General features: G+C 35.9%; 1 protein-coding gene across 1 annotated transcript in view; it reads right to left on the bottom strand.

Moving 5' to 3' along the window:
* Positions 1-1,842: 1,842 nt before the first annotated feature.
* The window catches only part of MACC1 (metastasis associated in colon cancer 1), a 43,695-nt gene continuing 31,025 nt past the window's right edge, over positions 1,843-14,512 (bottom strand). Inside the window, exon 5 of the mRNA XM_011973907.1 lies at positions 1,843-2,126. Coding sequence (XP_011829297.1) covers positions 1,914-2,126 — 213 coding nt within the window. The 3' untranslated portion in view covers positions 1,843-1,913. The remainder of the gene's footprint in view (positions 2,127-14,512) is intronic.

The following is a 14,512-nucleotide window of genomic DNA, read 5'->3' on the forward strand; positions in this document are numbered from 1 at the left end:
GGCCAAGATTATTCTTAAGTCCCAATTTGAATTACCATTGCCGGCATACCAAATATCCCAGGGTGGGTATATTAAAAGCTCTAAAAAGATTCTGTTTTTATTTTTTAGTCAAATGGACAGCTTTTATTCAGGTTCCCAAAACAAAATCCTTGTTTGGCTTACCCACATTTCTTTGAGGCTGTGTGTTTTCTTTCTAAATTCTAGCAACTTTAATGGCCCTAATGTGGCCTCTTCTTGCTCCATCCTCATCTCATCCTTGAATCTTTTATACTTTCACTTCTTCACCCCTGCTTCCTGCACCTATTCAGCTCCCACCCATCTAAGAGCTTCAGTGCTTTCTGGGATCACCGCTTACACCCCACCACACCAGGACAATGCCTACTCTTCCTTCAGGTTCATTATTTCTTTCCAAGAGGAAATTTCCCTGAGCCACCCCCACTTCCAGTTTCATATGATGGCATATCTCTGTTTATATGTCGTAGCATCACAGCCTCTCCCTATTGCAACTGTTATTATGCATGCCATTTTATATTTAACGGTGTCATTTTTTCAAATTATCTATCACTTAGCACTACTAAAGTCAGAGTTCATGCCGGTTTTTCCCCCATTATTAGCCTCAAGCATCTATATGCCTGCCAAAAAATAGACACATATACTCTGCCTATTGACTGAATGACAATAAATGAATGACTGCCCAAATACACACATACACACTGGCAGGCAACCAGAGATTGAACAGATGAGTAAGCACAGAACATCTCTTTGTGAACTTTGCCAGCCATTAGCATTTATACTGACCTAGGGTCCTATATAATTTTTGTCCTATATAATCAGTTAGGCTGTGCTTTATAAAACACTGTGGTACACACACACACACACACACACACACACACACTTGTTTGCATGAGCATGCCAACATAAAGATATCAGTATTTTTGGTGGTCAAGCCCTCTCTACTCAACAGTATAATCAAGTTTCTGGTGGTGGTGGTTTTTAATAACTCATATTATTAAAAATCCCCAAGAGCTAAAGAACTATTTTACATTATAATCCTGCAGAAAAAGTCCCAAGTTAGGTAGGATTTAGAGAGGTCCCAAGATGCTGAAGGAAGCTGATGAAAACACTAGGTCCATGCATGCAGACAACAGATTTCTGATAAGTCGTATTTTCCTTCTGGCAGTCTTTCAAGAGATGATGAAAAAAAGTAGCAAGTCTCACTTAAAATGAAACGGCGTCTGTTTCCCTGTAAGTCTTCACATGCATTTTGTTTTTACTATTCTGTTATGCAGTATGATTGTTTAAAAAGAAATAGAAACAGGTTTTCAAGCAGAAAACCTACTTTGTACTGGCTATGTAGCCTCAGACGTTCTCTCCATTCCTTAGTTTCTTCACATGAAAAATGGGGGTGATGCTGGCGAACCCCACTGATGAACTGGAGAGGTCAGGTGTGGAAAGCAGGCAGCCGTGCCTGACCACAGGGCGTATGCTTGCTTCCCCTCTTTCTAGCTGCCTCCTGGGAACACTGCTTTGTTCATGTTGATAGCCTCTAGTTTACCCAGATATCTGTGTGATGTAATTACTCAAACAGCTTTAACTTAGTAAATTTAAAATAACACTGAGAGAGGCCACTTTTCTTTTTTCTTTCCTTCCTAAGAACAAAGCAGCCTAATACTTGTGCTTGAAACATACACAAAAATACATATTTGAGGATAAAACCCATCTTGGCTATCAGTTAGGCTGTGTTTTCATCAGAAAACAAAATTGGTTTTGAAAATGAAGGAAATTAGTATAATGTTTTTCTGAGATTCTTTCTTACACACAAACACACAGACACACACACACACACACACACACCCCATTACCTCATTTTCCCCTTACTATTTTCCCTCCCATCAAAAACACACCCTTTATTTCTATACTTCTTCAGAAGTGGAGAAGGCAGTTACTCTCAAAACCTCCAAAGAATTTACTAGTACTAAAGCTCCAGTTAATTCTCTCCAGTGTTTGGTCACGGGGTTTTTCATTCTGTCCAAAGCTGATTGAAGGTCTTGTAACGCGTCTCTGTAGTTATTTCCATAGTGAGCACTCCAGGTATACAGAAAATCATAGGCAGGCTTCCACATCATCTATAAAGGAAAAAAAAAAAATAGATTGGAGTAGTGTGGAAGTAGAAAGGAGAGGAAAATAGTTTTTTAAAAAAAGAGGTAAAAAGCCTCTTAAGATTTAAAAGAAAACGGAATGCCAATTATACATGAACTTATTTGATGTCATAGAAAATATGGTTTAATAACTATCAGATTCCTGCTATATCCTTGTATTTTTAAAACTAGAGATTTTAAAAATAATAACTACAAGTAGGGCCTTTTTTCCATTGATCCATCATCTATACATTGCTGTTGCCTTAATGTGAATATAAAATTCCTTGGACAATTTTTTGATGATAACAAATGTTACTGAGATAGCCTTTTTAGTATTTGAGAGACTTTTAAGGTTAATTATTATTGTTCTACCTATCTGTGATGAGTTTTATGACACCAAATAATATATAAGGGAGAAATACTATATTTAACATTTTAAATCATTTTACTCGAGCAAGTCTATAAACAAGCAAAAATCTAGCTTCTTGATCAAGTCATGATGAAAGCAAAAATACAGTTCTGTAATTTAAAACATTTCTTTCATGATATGTTTTGTAATCCAAAGAAAAACCAATATTCAATGCTGCTTCTTTTTGCTTTTCCTAAGCACCTACCCATACCAATGATGTCATTGTTTCCATAGAAATAAATGTACGTCAAAGAGAAACTTCACATACAAGCATGTATGTAATGGTAACCAAGGCAACCAGGCTAGAGAGAGAATAGAGACAAAGGCAGACCAAATAAGACAAACTGTAAAATACACACACACACACACACACACACACACACACACACATCACACACACAACAGCTTAAAATGAATTTTCTCTAGGGAAACAACAAAATGAACCCTACACTTATAATTGGAATATTTGAAATATAAGCTTAGTTATTTGCTTATTTGGGGGGTTTCATTGAACTAATTTGGTTGTGATTCTATCACTTTCAAAATATAGGAACACAGACTCTGAGCTAAATATTATGCAGAACTGCCCTTTTAAAGTAGAACCTCTATCACAGTTTAGTGATATCACATGAACTAAAGCCTTGGCATATAATTTTCACCATCCTCCAACATCCTCATACAGTCTAATTTTAAAGTTAAAAGAATTAAAGACCTAAATAGGGAGTTCCATTATGTATTTGATTCAATCCACATAAAAGACTCTAAGGACAATTTTATGTTATTTGTCCAAATTGACATTCCTGGGAAGCCATGACAACCCGTTTCCTTATCTCTCTTGACAAAGCTTAATTTTGCAAGGTAGAGAATAAAAGACAATTATCAAAGTTATACCATATCGGTATATGATGCAGCAACAAAATTCACCTCAGATTTTTGTATGTAAGTTTTGCCCTCACCAACCAGATTAATAATTTATCTTCTATGTCTGATAGAATGTGAATGAGGAATCTGCTCATCTACATTTCTGAAGATGTACATTGAAACCAAACTTCTCAAAGTACAATTGCCACTAGTTTCTCAACAATGAAATATCAGTTGAGACATAATAATGGAAACTTTTTGTCAGACTCAATCTTGGTTGTCACTGCTCAGTTGCAAAGAATCACTAAACAAATAGATTATTCTGTAGTGGGTATATTCTGTCTGTAAAATCCCTGAGACATGGATACTACCTTCCATTCACTTAAAAGTCCCTGATGCCCAACGAACTGGTTCAAATTGTTACGTATTTTTTTAAATAATGGTGTTTATAGCTAAAGGCTTCTAAGACTGTTCTAAGTCCATTAGTGATTGAGTCTGACAAATGATGTATCTGGAGACATTTTATGATAAACAGCAACTTAAAACATTTCTGTAAAAAGGGGATGGCATAGTAGATTAGCGTAAAGCATCGCAGAAAACAGATGTCTCAAGAATTATAAACGGGTAATTTTATATTGGGTTGTCCACTACACTACAGATTCAAATACTTTTATAGTCAGAAGCAGCCAAAATGGCCCCACCTACTTTCATGAGTAGAAAAGCTCTGTATCTGTGGCCTATCTTGCTGCAGGACTGTGAATTGCTATGTATAGAAAAGCCCTTAGGCACACTCAATCAAGAAGCAGCTCCTCCATGCTGCTGAGGGCAGGAAATGCCAGAGGTGATGCAAAAAATAGAAACTACAGATTCAGGAAAGGTCCAATGACACATCTACTCATGCACTTATGCAGAGCACCATATAACATCTTCACACTTGGCAATTTGCACTAACAACAGAGTAGTGTCGACAGCTTTTGCAAATCAGAGAAATTTGGGTACATTACTGAGTCCCAGGCCCTAATTAAGACTTTTGAAGGTGTAAAGACTTTCCAAGAGTCCCCTGAATTTTTCTGAAATGCAAGGGGGAATATTGCCCTAAACCAATTTGAGATTCCCTGGAGTGTAAAACATAATGTGGCTAGAAATGGGTAAAAGAGCATTGGGCTGAAAACAACAGGGCGTTGATAAACTTTATGATTTACACTAAAATATGAGCATATTCTGCATTCCAGTTTTCCTCCTCATTGCAGCAAATTAAACCTGAATATTCCTTTGGTGCAAAATTTCATCTTCCATATACAAAAATCATTGGTAGCTCTCAATAAAGATGATAGAGAAATGCTTTGATAGCATACATACAATGAAAATATTCAACATTATCATGGTTCATTAACTATTTCACTTATTAAATCAAGGTTTATTGAGTACCTCCCACTACAATAAATTTTGTTATAGTAAGAAATAAAATGATGAATATTGCATGACTCTTGCTTTTAGAAGCTTATAGCATAGGAAGGAGATAGATACTTGCACAAACACTGGCACAATGGATATAATAGGATGTGAGAATAACAGAAAGACTCAAAAATTACTTGCATATTTTAAATCAGTGTGAGAAAAAAATGATTGTTCCATTCACTGAGAGGCATGATGCCATAATGGAAAGAAAGATAGGTTTGGGTGTCAGAGTCCTGTGTTTACATCGGAGTTCCATTGCCTATTTGATAGGTCAGTTTGATAAACTAATCAAGTTATCTCAGGTTGGAATTTTTTTAATCTATAAAATATGGATAATCATTCCCAAATTTTGTGTTCAAAACACCTCAGCAAGTATCTGGCATATAGTTTGCATTTATACTTTTCAAAAGATAGGGAAGAAATAACTTATTTTTTTTTTTTTGGTAGGGGCAAGCTAAGGAGTTATTTTCAGCCCTACTGAGCATCAAGCAAAAGGGAGGGTATCTGATAAAAAATTATGATTGGAAAGGGGAGACGACCTTGAGAGGACAGACAAGGGTTTGGCACCACTTGTGCTACAGGGATGGCAAAACACATGAGAGTAGAAGAAAATGCCAAGGAAAAGAATAAAGGGATACAAAATTTAATTCTCAACTAAGTCAATGATTAGTGGCTACAAGAGAGAAATAGAAGCAATAAAAGGATGGGGAGAAGCTGGAGTCAAAGGGAAAGAAAGTGAATCACGTGCTTCATCTTGCAAAAGCCAAGAAGTATAATAACATCCGAAAAAGGACATGCATTGGCTTGCTGGAGCCAGCTCACACAAGCTCCCTGGATATCCTCCCAACTCCAGTTCAGTGACACCACAATGGTAGGTTAAAATGATGTCCGATTGGAATATTTACACTAAGAAAATTAACAAAAGCTATAAGTTTAGGGTTTTTCCCTTTGCAGGGCTGGATGTTAAACATATGCCAGTGTAACACTCAGGACTTCCCTTTTCTGTTACCTCCACTGCTACCTGTAACATCAACAACGTGGGAATATAAAGAAAAACTTGGCAAATCCAGGATTTTGGAAATTAGCAAGCAGCAGTAGAAAATAGAGGTATTTTTAAAAGAAAAAAGTTTTAGTAATATTCTATGATGGCAAGGGGATTTGGGTTTGAATCTTAGCTTTGCCATATGGAGAATTTAAGGTTAATGAGTCTTAAAGAGGTAGCTTATATGAAGCACCCAAGAAGAAAGGTTAACTTCCTTTGGCAGAAACGTAAATACAAAAAGATGTTAAAATCATTATGGAGTTAGGGCACAAAATTAGAGGGACAAGTATCATGAGAAATTGAGAAGGAATGGGAACAAAAGCATATGTCAAGAGTTATGTACTTAATACACTGATAGAAAATATTAAATTTGGGGAATTATGTTTTCCCTTAATAAGTAAATCTCTAGGCCGGGGATGGTGGCTCACGCAAGTAATCCCAGCACTTTGGGAGGCCAAGGTGGGTGGATCATGAGGTCAGGAGTTTGAGACCAGCCTAGCCATTAAGATGAGCCCTGTATCTATTAAAAATACAAAAATTAGTGAGGCATGATGGTGCGTGCCTGTAGTTCCAGCCGCTCGGGAGGCTGAGGCAGGAGAATCGCTTGAACCAATGGGCAGAGGCGGAGGTTGCAATGAGCCGAGATCACGCCACTGCCCTCCAGCCTGGGTCTCAAAAAAAAAAAAAAAAAAAAAAAAAAAAAAAAATCTCTATTTGAGCTTTGCCTTAACAAAATCTGATTAATAGTCCAGGTCTCATCAATACAATAAATAGGCTAATCAGTTGTTTGATTGTCCTTTGTGGAATAGATGGAATAGATATATGAACATTTGGACACAAGTTCTAAAGATACTTTTATTTTTTCTGCATTTTTTATTAACTCGTTTCGTTCTAGTCTTCTTAAAAAGTAAATACATATTATCCAAGACAGAGACATAAGAGGTAATTTGTGTACATTAATTAACAATAGACTCTATGAAATTAAGCCCTAAAATACCTACCCAGTTAGGTCACAAAAAATTCTAGATTTTGTAACAAGTTGCAAAGAAAATGAAGTCATCTTTTCTGGAAATGTTTGAAGGAATAAAATGGGTAGAATAAATAATTTTCTTTCTGTACTGACTAACATTTAATCCTCCGAAGGCTAGAAAGGAGTTGCAGACCGCCAAGATCTCTTCCAGATTTATGTCGTCCTGTATCTATTCTGCGTTTTAAAAATAGTTCTTCCTCTCTTGCTCAATGTTATGATTCAGAAAAGATATGCAGAAACTCTGCACTTGTGTTTCGAAAAATCAAAAGGAAAGCATGCTCCTGAGGGTTTGTTTTTTAGTTGTTAAATTATTCTTAACCACAAAAATACTCTCAGCCTTCTCATTTCTATCACAAATATTTAATACATAGGCTGCATTCTTACCCCTCTATTCTTAGATTTTTTGTTGTTGTTGTTATTATTATACTTTAAGTCCTAGGGTACATGTGCACAATGTGCAGGTATACCTGTGCCATTTTGATGTGCTGCACCCATCAACTCGTCAGCACCCTATTCTTAGATTTTTAATGGTAACTTCATGATGTTGCAGTTTCATTCTTAAATAGGAAGCGTGAGGCTGATAAAGGCACATAGTTGTTAACTTTTCATCTATGTGCTTTTCTCCTTATTAAAAAAAAAGGGCAGCAGCGTGAGTAAGTATTTAACATAGGAAGTTCAGCAGTTTTCCAAAGTTCCAGCTTTTGTGTGGAAGAAGTGTGTCTTAGGTTATCTTGTCAGTGTTAGAGGACAAAGTAAACAGTAATGGAGCAATAAAAAGTAGTAAGTGGGGATGCCGAAAGAAATTAAATAGGAATAAAGGCAAAAAAAATATATAGTTTTCCAAATTTAGAGTGCTCATTTCCAGAAGCCAGTAAGACTCATTAGATAATGCACTAGAAAATGAAATGCAACATGAGTAAAAGAAATTCAGATTTGAGCATAGCATTCTGTGTCTTTTTTTAGCTTATAAAATATGAATAGCAAAAAGAATGCAATTGGTTTTAACTACTTTTGGATAATTACATTTTGTCACATTAAAGGATTAGTAATCCACCTACTTTTCTCAGAAACTTATAGGAACAACATTTCATTTTCAGTACCATTAGCTGAAGAAGTATTAAGGCAAGGTTGCCTTCTTAATGATTATTACATATGTTCTATCCTCAGTACATCATTTACAATATTCAGGTAAGCTTTAACATTACCTATAATTAATAAGTACATAAATATTGTTGAAGGTAAGATTGCTGTTGTCTTCAGAAGACAAGGGAGGCTAACATATCTGGGGGCCCCTATGTCCTTACCAAGGAGATGCTGCTTGGTTAAAACTTGACACAATATTCTGTTGAAAAAGTATAACTGGGGACAACCAGCTAAATTTGGGTAAGAATAACCACTTGGAACTTCAGGGGTTAAGCATGAGCTAGAGGAAGACAGAGGACCTATTCCTTGCTAGTGCATCTGCTTAAATAGTCAAGCATTGTAGGAAAACCTGCTGCTTAAGCCATTCTTACCAATTCCTAATTGGGAGGATTCCTCATTGCCTCCTCATCATCACTGCCACCCATGCCCCTGCCAAAAACATATATTCATAGAGACAACTGACATCAGTGTTTAAAGAAATTGGGCTTTTCCAATTTAACTTTTCAATGTAAACATTAAAACAAATGAAAAAACATAGTGTCAAGAGCTCTGGATTTAGAGGCACACATCATGGTTTAAATCTAGACTCTTAATTTAGCAGCTCCAGGATCTTAGGTAAGCTATCAACCTTCTTTACACCCTTGCTTTCCCCTTCTGGCAAATGAGAAAAAAAAGGTGTACCCAATGCTATAAAAGAATTGCTAAGTGTACAAAGGAATGGATGTAAATGTTTTCGGCACACAATAAGTGCTCAATTAATGCTAATTATAGTTGAGTTTAAAGTTAAGTAACAAAATCACAGTCAACTATCTAGGAAAAGAACCCAGGTAACCTTGCTATAAATCTAGGGCCATTTTATTAAAGTATTGCCACAACTTTATTTCATTATTAAGCAGTTCTAACAAATTCTGATTTTGGTCTTACATATAGCTGGATTTTGGTTTTCTGAAATTCCTTATTATTTATGTTCCCTAGTACTAAAGCTTGAAAAAGAAAACCTAAAATCAAAATTAGTGTCTTTAAATCCATTTTACATTTTCTTAATAATGTTTAACTTAATATGCTTGTTATTTCTATTTGATTTTCAGTGTATAATATAGAACTAAGTCAAAAATCATAGGAATATAATGTGTTACCCCAGAAATTTCACTGTGCTTTGTTTGCTTTCTTACCTCATTCCTCCCAAAATGGAGTATCTTTTTGAAATTAAAGGTTGTAACAAGTATAGAATTGTACAGGGTAGACGATGGTAATCTAAATAACATCACTGTGCCACATCTCTAGTTCAAACAATGAATATTTGAGATATCATTCTACACATTTTACAGCTGGTATGTGAATTTCCATGTAATACTTTTCCCTTCTCTAAGAAATTATAAATATATTTCTCATTTCAAAAGAACAGCCAACAAAAGAATTAAGTACCAAGGCTAGAACTGAACCAGGCCCCGATCAGAACTTGATAATTCAACATCCCTGTAAGCAGAATCCAGAAGTTGCCATGTAAGCCAGAAAACCATATAGCCCAAGGATATTTCTCTTAACTTTTGCAAGAGATAATTTCCAAGGAAAATTAAATGTTGTTAAGCCCTTAAGAAATAAGTTGATCAGCCAAGCCTTTATCTCATTTTTTTTCCATGCGTTGCTATTCTGCCAGTTTCTCAGATGAGAAACCTTGAAATAATTGCTAACTTTTTCCTTACATTCTTCCTATAGGCACTCTCAGTCATATTACTACAAAAAAGTGTATTTTATTATATTTTCCAAAAACTACTCAATGTTATATAGTTGTCAAATTCACCTTTTCCTCTTCCTGTTTGTTAAAAAAATAAATAATATGTATTTAGTGAAAGCAATATGCAAAAAATGTCCCAAATATTACACATTTGTTATCTCATTTGATCTTCTAAACATCCAATGAGTAAGATAGTATTATTTTCCTTACTTCACAGACACACAAAATAGATTCCTAGGAAAGTAAAGTAATTTGCCCAAGGCTTGAGGGGTAATAGATAATAGAGGTGGAACAGAAGTCCAGCCAAGAATCTTAACCTCTATGCTCTGGTAGTCATTGAAGACTCCCCTCCATTGATACCAACATATGTACCTGACCACATCCCCCAGTAATTATTAAAATGAACTCTCCCCTCCCGGCCACATCTTCTCTGTGGTCTCTAGAGCTCACTGATATTTAGAAGCACTGAAGTCTACTTCTATCCCTCTCCAATTACTCAAAGGCCACCCATCCTTCAAAGCTAGGATGTGTCTTCTAATTGCTCCTCACCACTTTGATATTTTTTAAAAAAGTTAAATTTGAAAGGACTTACCATTAGTATAATACAGCAGTTAGGACTTTATATAAGACAAAGTGAATTCGGATCTAAGCACTTGCACTTAATAGCCATGTAACTGGATAAATTACACAAATACATTCACCCTCAGTTTACATATATGTAAAGAGCAGATGGCCATAATGTTTTCCTTACAAAGTATATTGAAATAATAGAGATATTGTAAAGACAATGCTCATAATGACTAGCTGACAATGAACACTTGGTAAATTACAACTATTACCATTGTCATCTAATCATATACCTTTAAGAAATATTGTAACAATTCAAATATTAACAGTTTATCCCAATTCCCAGGCCAAAATAAAACCTGGTTTTTAAGAAGAAAATAATCATATTTTGTGTTTTTTATGGCTCCAAAACCAATGTTCAGAACTGATAGACCCAGAATAATCGTTAAGTGTATGGATGAATTAAATACTGAAGGCTAGGACACAGATATAAGATACGAAACAAGTGGAAAGAATTCCATGTGGAATCTTTTATACACTTATAGAAAATGAATAAAACTGCTTGAAAATCAACAACTTTCCCATCTTTAATCTAGACTTGGAATAAAGTACTTTGAACTCTCTAGCAGCCAGTCAGAAAATGAGGAACAGGTTGTGAATAGAAGATACAAAGGAAAATTAGATCTGCATTGATTAAATGGTGACTACAAAAAGACTTAAAATACACCTTCCCAGTTATGAATCTCTACAGGTGAGTAGTTTCTGAGATAAAAAAATTACCATGAGGAACATAGACTTCGCTGGTTTCCACTGGGAGAGTAGCCCATTCTGGCAGGTCGGATAAGAAACCATTCTCGACAGGACTATTGGTGCCTGTGGTTGAGGTAGAGCCCAGTGGGCAAAGGTAATTTAAGAAAGGAAGTGAGGCCAGAGCGGTGGTTCACACCTGTAATGCCAGCCCTTTGGGAGGCCGAGGTGAGTGGATCACTTGAAGTCAGGAGTTCGAGACCAGCCTGACCAACCTGGTGAAACACCCACCTCTACTAAAAATACAAAAATCATACAGGTATGGTGGCATGCGCCTGTAATCCCAGCTACTCGGGAGGTTAAGGCATGAGAATTTCTTGAACCTGGGAGGCGGAGATTACAGAGAGCCGAGATTGTGCCACTGCACTCCAGTCTGGGCAACAGAGCCAGACTCCATCTCAAAGAAAAAAAAAAAAAAAAAAAGAAAGGAAGTGAAACTTTAATGTCCTTAGTGAATATGCGTCCTTATTAAACGAGATAAAAATAGCATAATCTATATTGTTAAGCAAGGGGGCCAATGAGGGAGTTGTAGAACAATTGTTGTCATTTGTGGTAATCATCCCTAGAAGGCTCAGTGAAGAGCACCCAATTTTGGCCAGTGAATTTTTTATCTCTGAATCCCCAGCATGTCCCCTTGTAAAATTTAACATTTAAAAAGTGAGCTATTTTTCTAATATTCTATTGATTTCTTTTTTAAAAAATTAAAACTCTAAATATATTCAGAAAACTCCAATAAATTTTCACTAACTTTCACGGAAGAACCTTGGCAATAATGACATCTTTGTATAGCATAAGTGCATTTTTTCCTGAAAGAAATGCTCTGAAAAATACACTTTGTTTATTATCAGATTCAAGCTTTACAGTTTTGTTTTTTGGTAGTATTATCATGTCATTAGAAAAACTGAGTAACATTTCTTAAAATTTAACTTGAGGAGGTGGTTAATTTAAAAAGTGACATTCTCAAAAGTCCAAAGAGAGGCTTTTTCTTCACCTTAGAAAAAATTAAGAAATGGTTAAGGTATTCAGAAAATCTGACAAATGAATTATTAATATACTTAATTCTTTAATCAGCTTGAGGCTTGGTAAAGATTTAATTTTGAGGCAAATTTTGATACTATTATGGCTACTTTACATGGCCTGAAAAGAGGACAAATATAAAATGAAATGAGTTGCTTAACCCTGGCCGCACCTTCTGACTCTGCAAATTAGTCACCATATTAAACAGTGATGGACAGAGTGCAATGGTTAAAGTCATGGACTCTGAAGTCAAACGTCTGTGCTCTAAACATGGTTCCAGGACTTTCTAGCTGTGTATGTTTAAGCAAGTTACTGATCCTCTCTATATCTTAGATATTAGTGTCTGCCCCACAAGTTTTTATTGAAAGGATTACATTAGTTAATTTTTGTAATATTTCCAGAACAGTGCCTGTCACGGAGTCAGTGCCAGATAACTCTCCCTAAGATACAATAAAAATAGAACAAAGGGAAGAGAAAGAAGTTAAAGGAGAGAAAGTAAGTGAAAGAGCCCAACTGTAGGCATTGGCACACATAGAAGGCAATTTTTGCAGTGTGTGCCCTCTGAGGAAATGAGATACAGGAAAAAAAGCAGCCCAGTAACTGCTAGACCTGGTTATCTCCCTGCCCCAGTGCACTTCCCCCTTTCTGCACCCCCTACCCAGAACTAATATCAGTGTGCTTTGAAATCAACTACTTGACTTGTAAACTGATCATATTTAAGAATCTCCTCCCAAAGAGAAAAATTATACAGCTATTTTTTTAGGAGGTTGGAAATTAGCATATATTTACCCATTAGTTAAGTGACCTCATAGGTAAGATTTCTGTAGATTATTTGGAATGACCTTAGGCCAATATACTGTGGATTTTTCTAAGTATTGAATAACATGAATCTGAGTGATGACTATTACTATTAATCACAATAAGTTGAACTATCATAGAAAGTCACCTAGGGGCTTTCCTTTCTCCTTCTGAGTGTTTATCAGCCTCAGGCAAAGACTTAGTCATTTATGATTTGGGCTCTGCAAAAGTAAATAATGGAAAAGTAGGTGGTTTGCTGGCCTCCATGAAGATTTAGGGGAAGACAAACTATAAACAACCACAATTAGAAAGAAGCCAGATGCTTAAGGAGGCTGACAGAATAAATAACTCTGATAAATAACTCGCAACAAAACTCTTTCAAAACAGAACCTTATGAAGAAAAAAATGTCCTGCTTTCAATTAGACAACTTCTTAATCAGTTAACTGAAATGTCCGAATCAGAAGAGCGTATCCCTCATAATATTTGTTTTTCCTTCTCACAGGCTTCCCATCTTTCATCTCATTCTGTAAACACTTGAGTCCATTTTGTGTACTGCACCAAATGCTCTATTATGCTTATTTACAGGCTGTAATGCCCTTTTAAGTTTATGGAGATAAATGTAGTCTCTGAGGGGAAAGACATCTTCAGTCCTTGGCTGCTCCTGGCTAAAGAGTCTTATTTTGGAGAAGTCCTGGCTGGAGAGCCAGGCTGCAGGAACTCAGACACCAGCCTGCTGACACTTCCACTGCGGCTGCTGGAATTCAGCTGACTTGATTCGTCTCTACTTTTCATGCAAAGGTGGCTTTGTCCTGTTCACCCAACTGGAATGGTTGCATCAAAGTAAGAAAATTTTCTCCAAAAATGAATTCCCAGCTCTATGCCAAAAACAAAGTGAAGAATACCTCTTCTGCCCTCACCAAGTCATCTCTAACAAGAGAGAGATTTCCTTAAACATAAATATCTTCAAAATGCTTGTTCATTTAGAGAGAGAGATACAGAATATTTTACATGTGCCCTTCACTGGAATATTTTTATTTATTTAATTCAATAAAAATTGACTCACAGTTCTTTATAGTAATCTGGAGAAAAATATTTATCTAACTTGTGCCTAACAGCATACATTTGTTTTGATAAAAAACAATATTTTCATGGTAAATATTTACTTTGTACTAAGTGCTATCATTCTGCAATTGATGCCTGTAGTTATTGTAGGCAACATTGTGAAGGAGATAATGAAGCTCTTAGGTATCTATTTCTCATCACCAGTGGCTCTATATCCACTTTCTTAATGCTTCTTGTCACTGAGCATTAGTTATCACAAGTGACTAAGTCTATGCCTGAGGCCGACAAATACATATTATTATACTTTCCTCTATTGTCCTGACTTGATACTGTCTCCCACCTTCAAAATTTACCTGTTTTATGACTCAAGTTCTTATAGCCATCCCCACTTACTGGCCCAATTTGATCAATTAATTCATTGATCAAAGGCCATGAGAATATGAA

Source organism: Mandrillus leucophaeus, unplaced genomic scaffold (genome assembly GCF_000951045.1).
Source record: "Mandrillus leucophaeus isolate KB7577 unplaced genomic scaffold, Mleu.le_1.0 Scaffold140, whole genome shotgun sequence".
NCBI lineage: Eukaryota > Metazoa > Chordata > Mammalia > Primates > Cercopithecidae > Mandrillus > Mandrillus leucophaeus.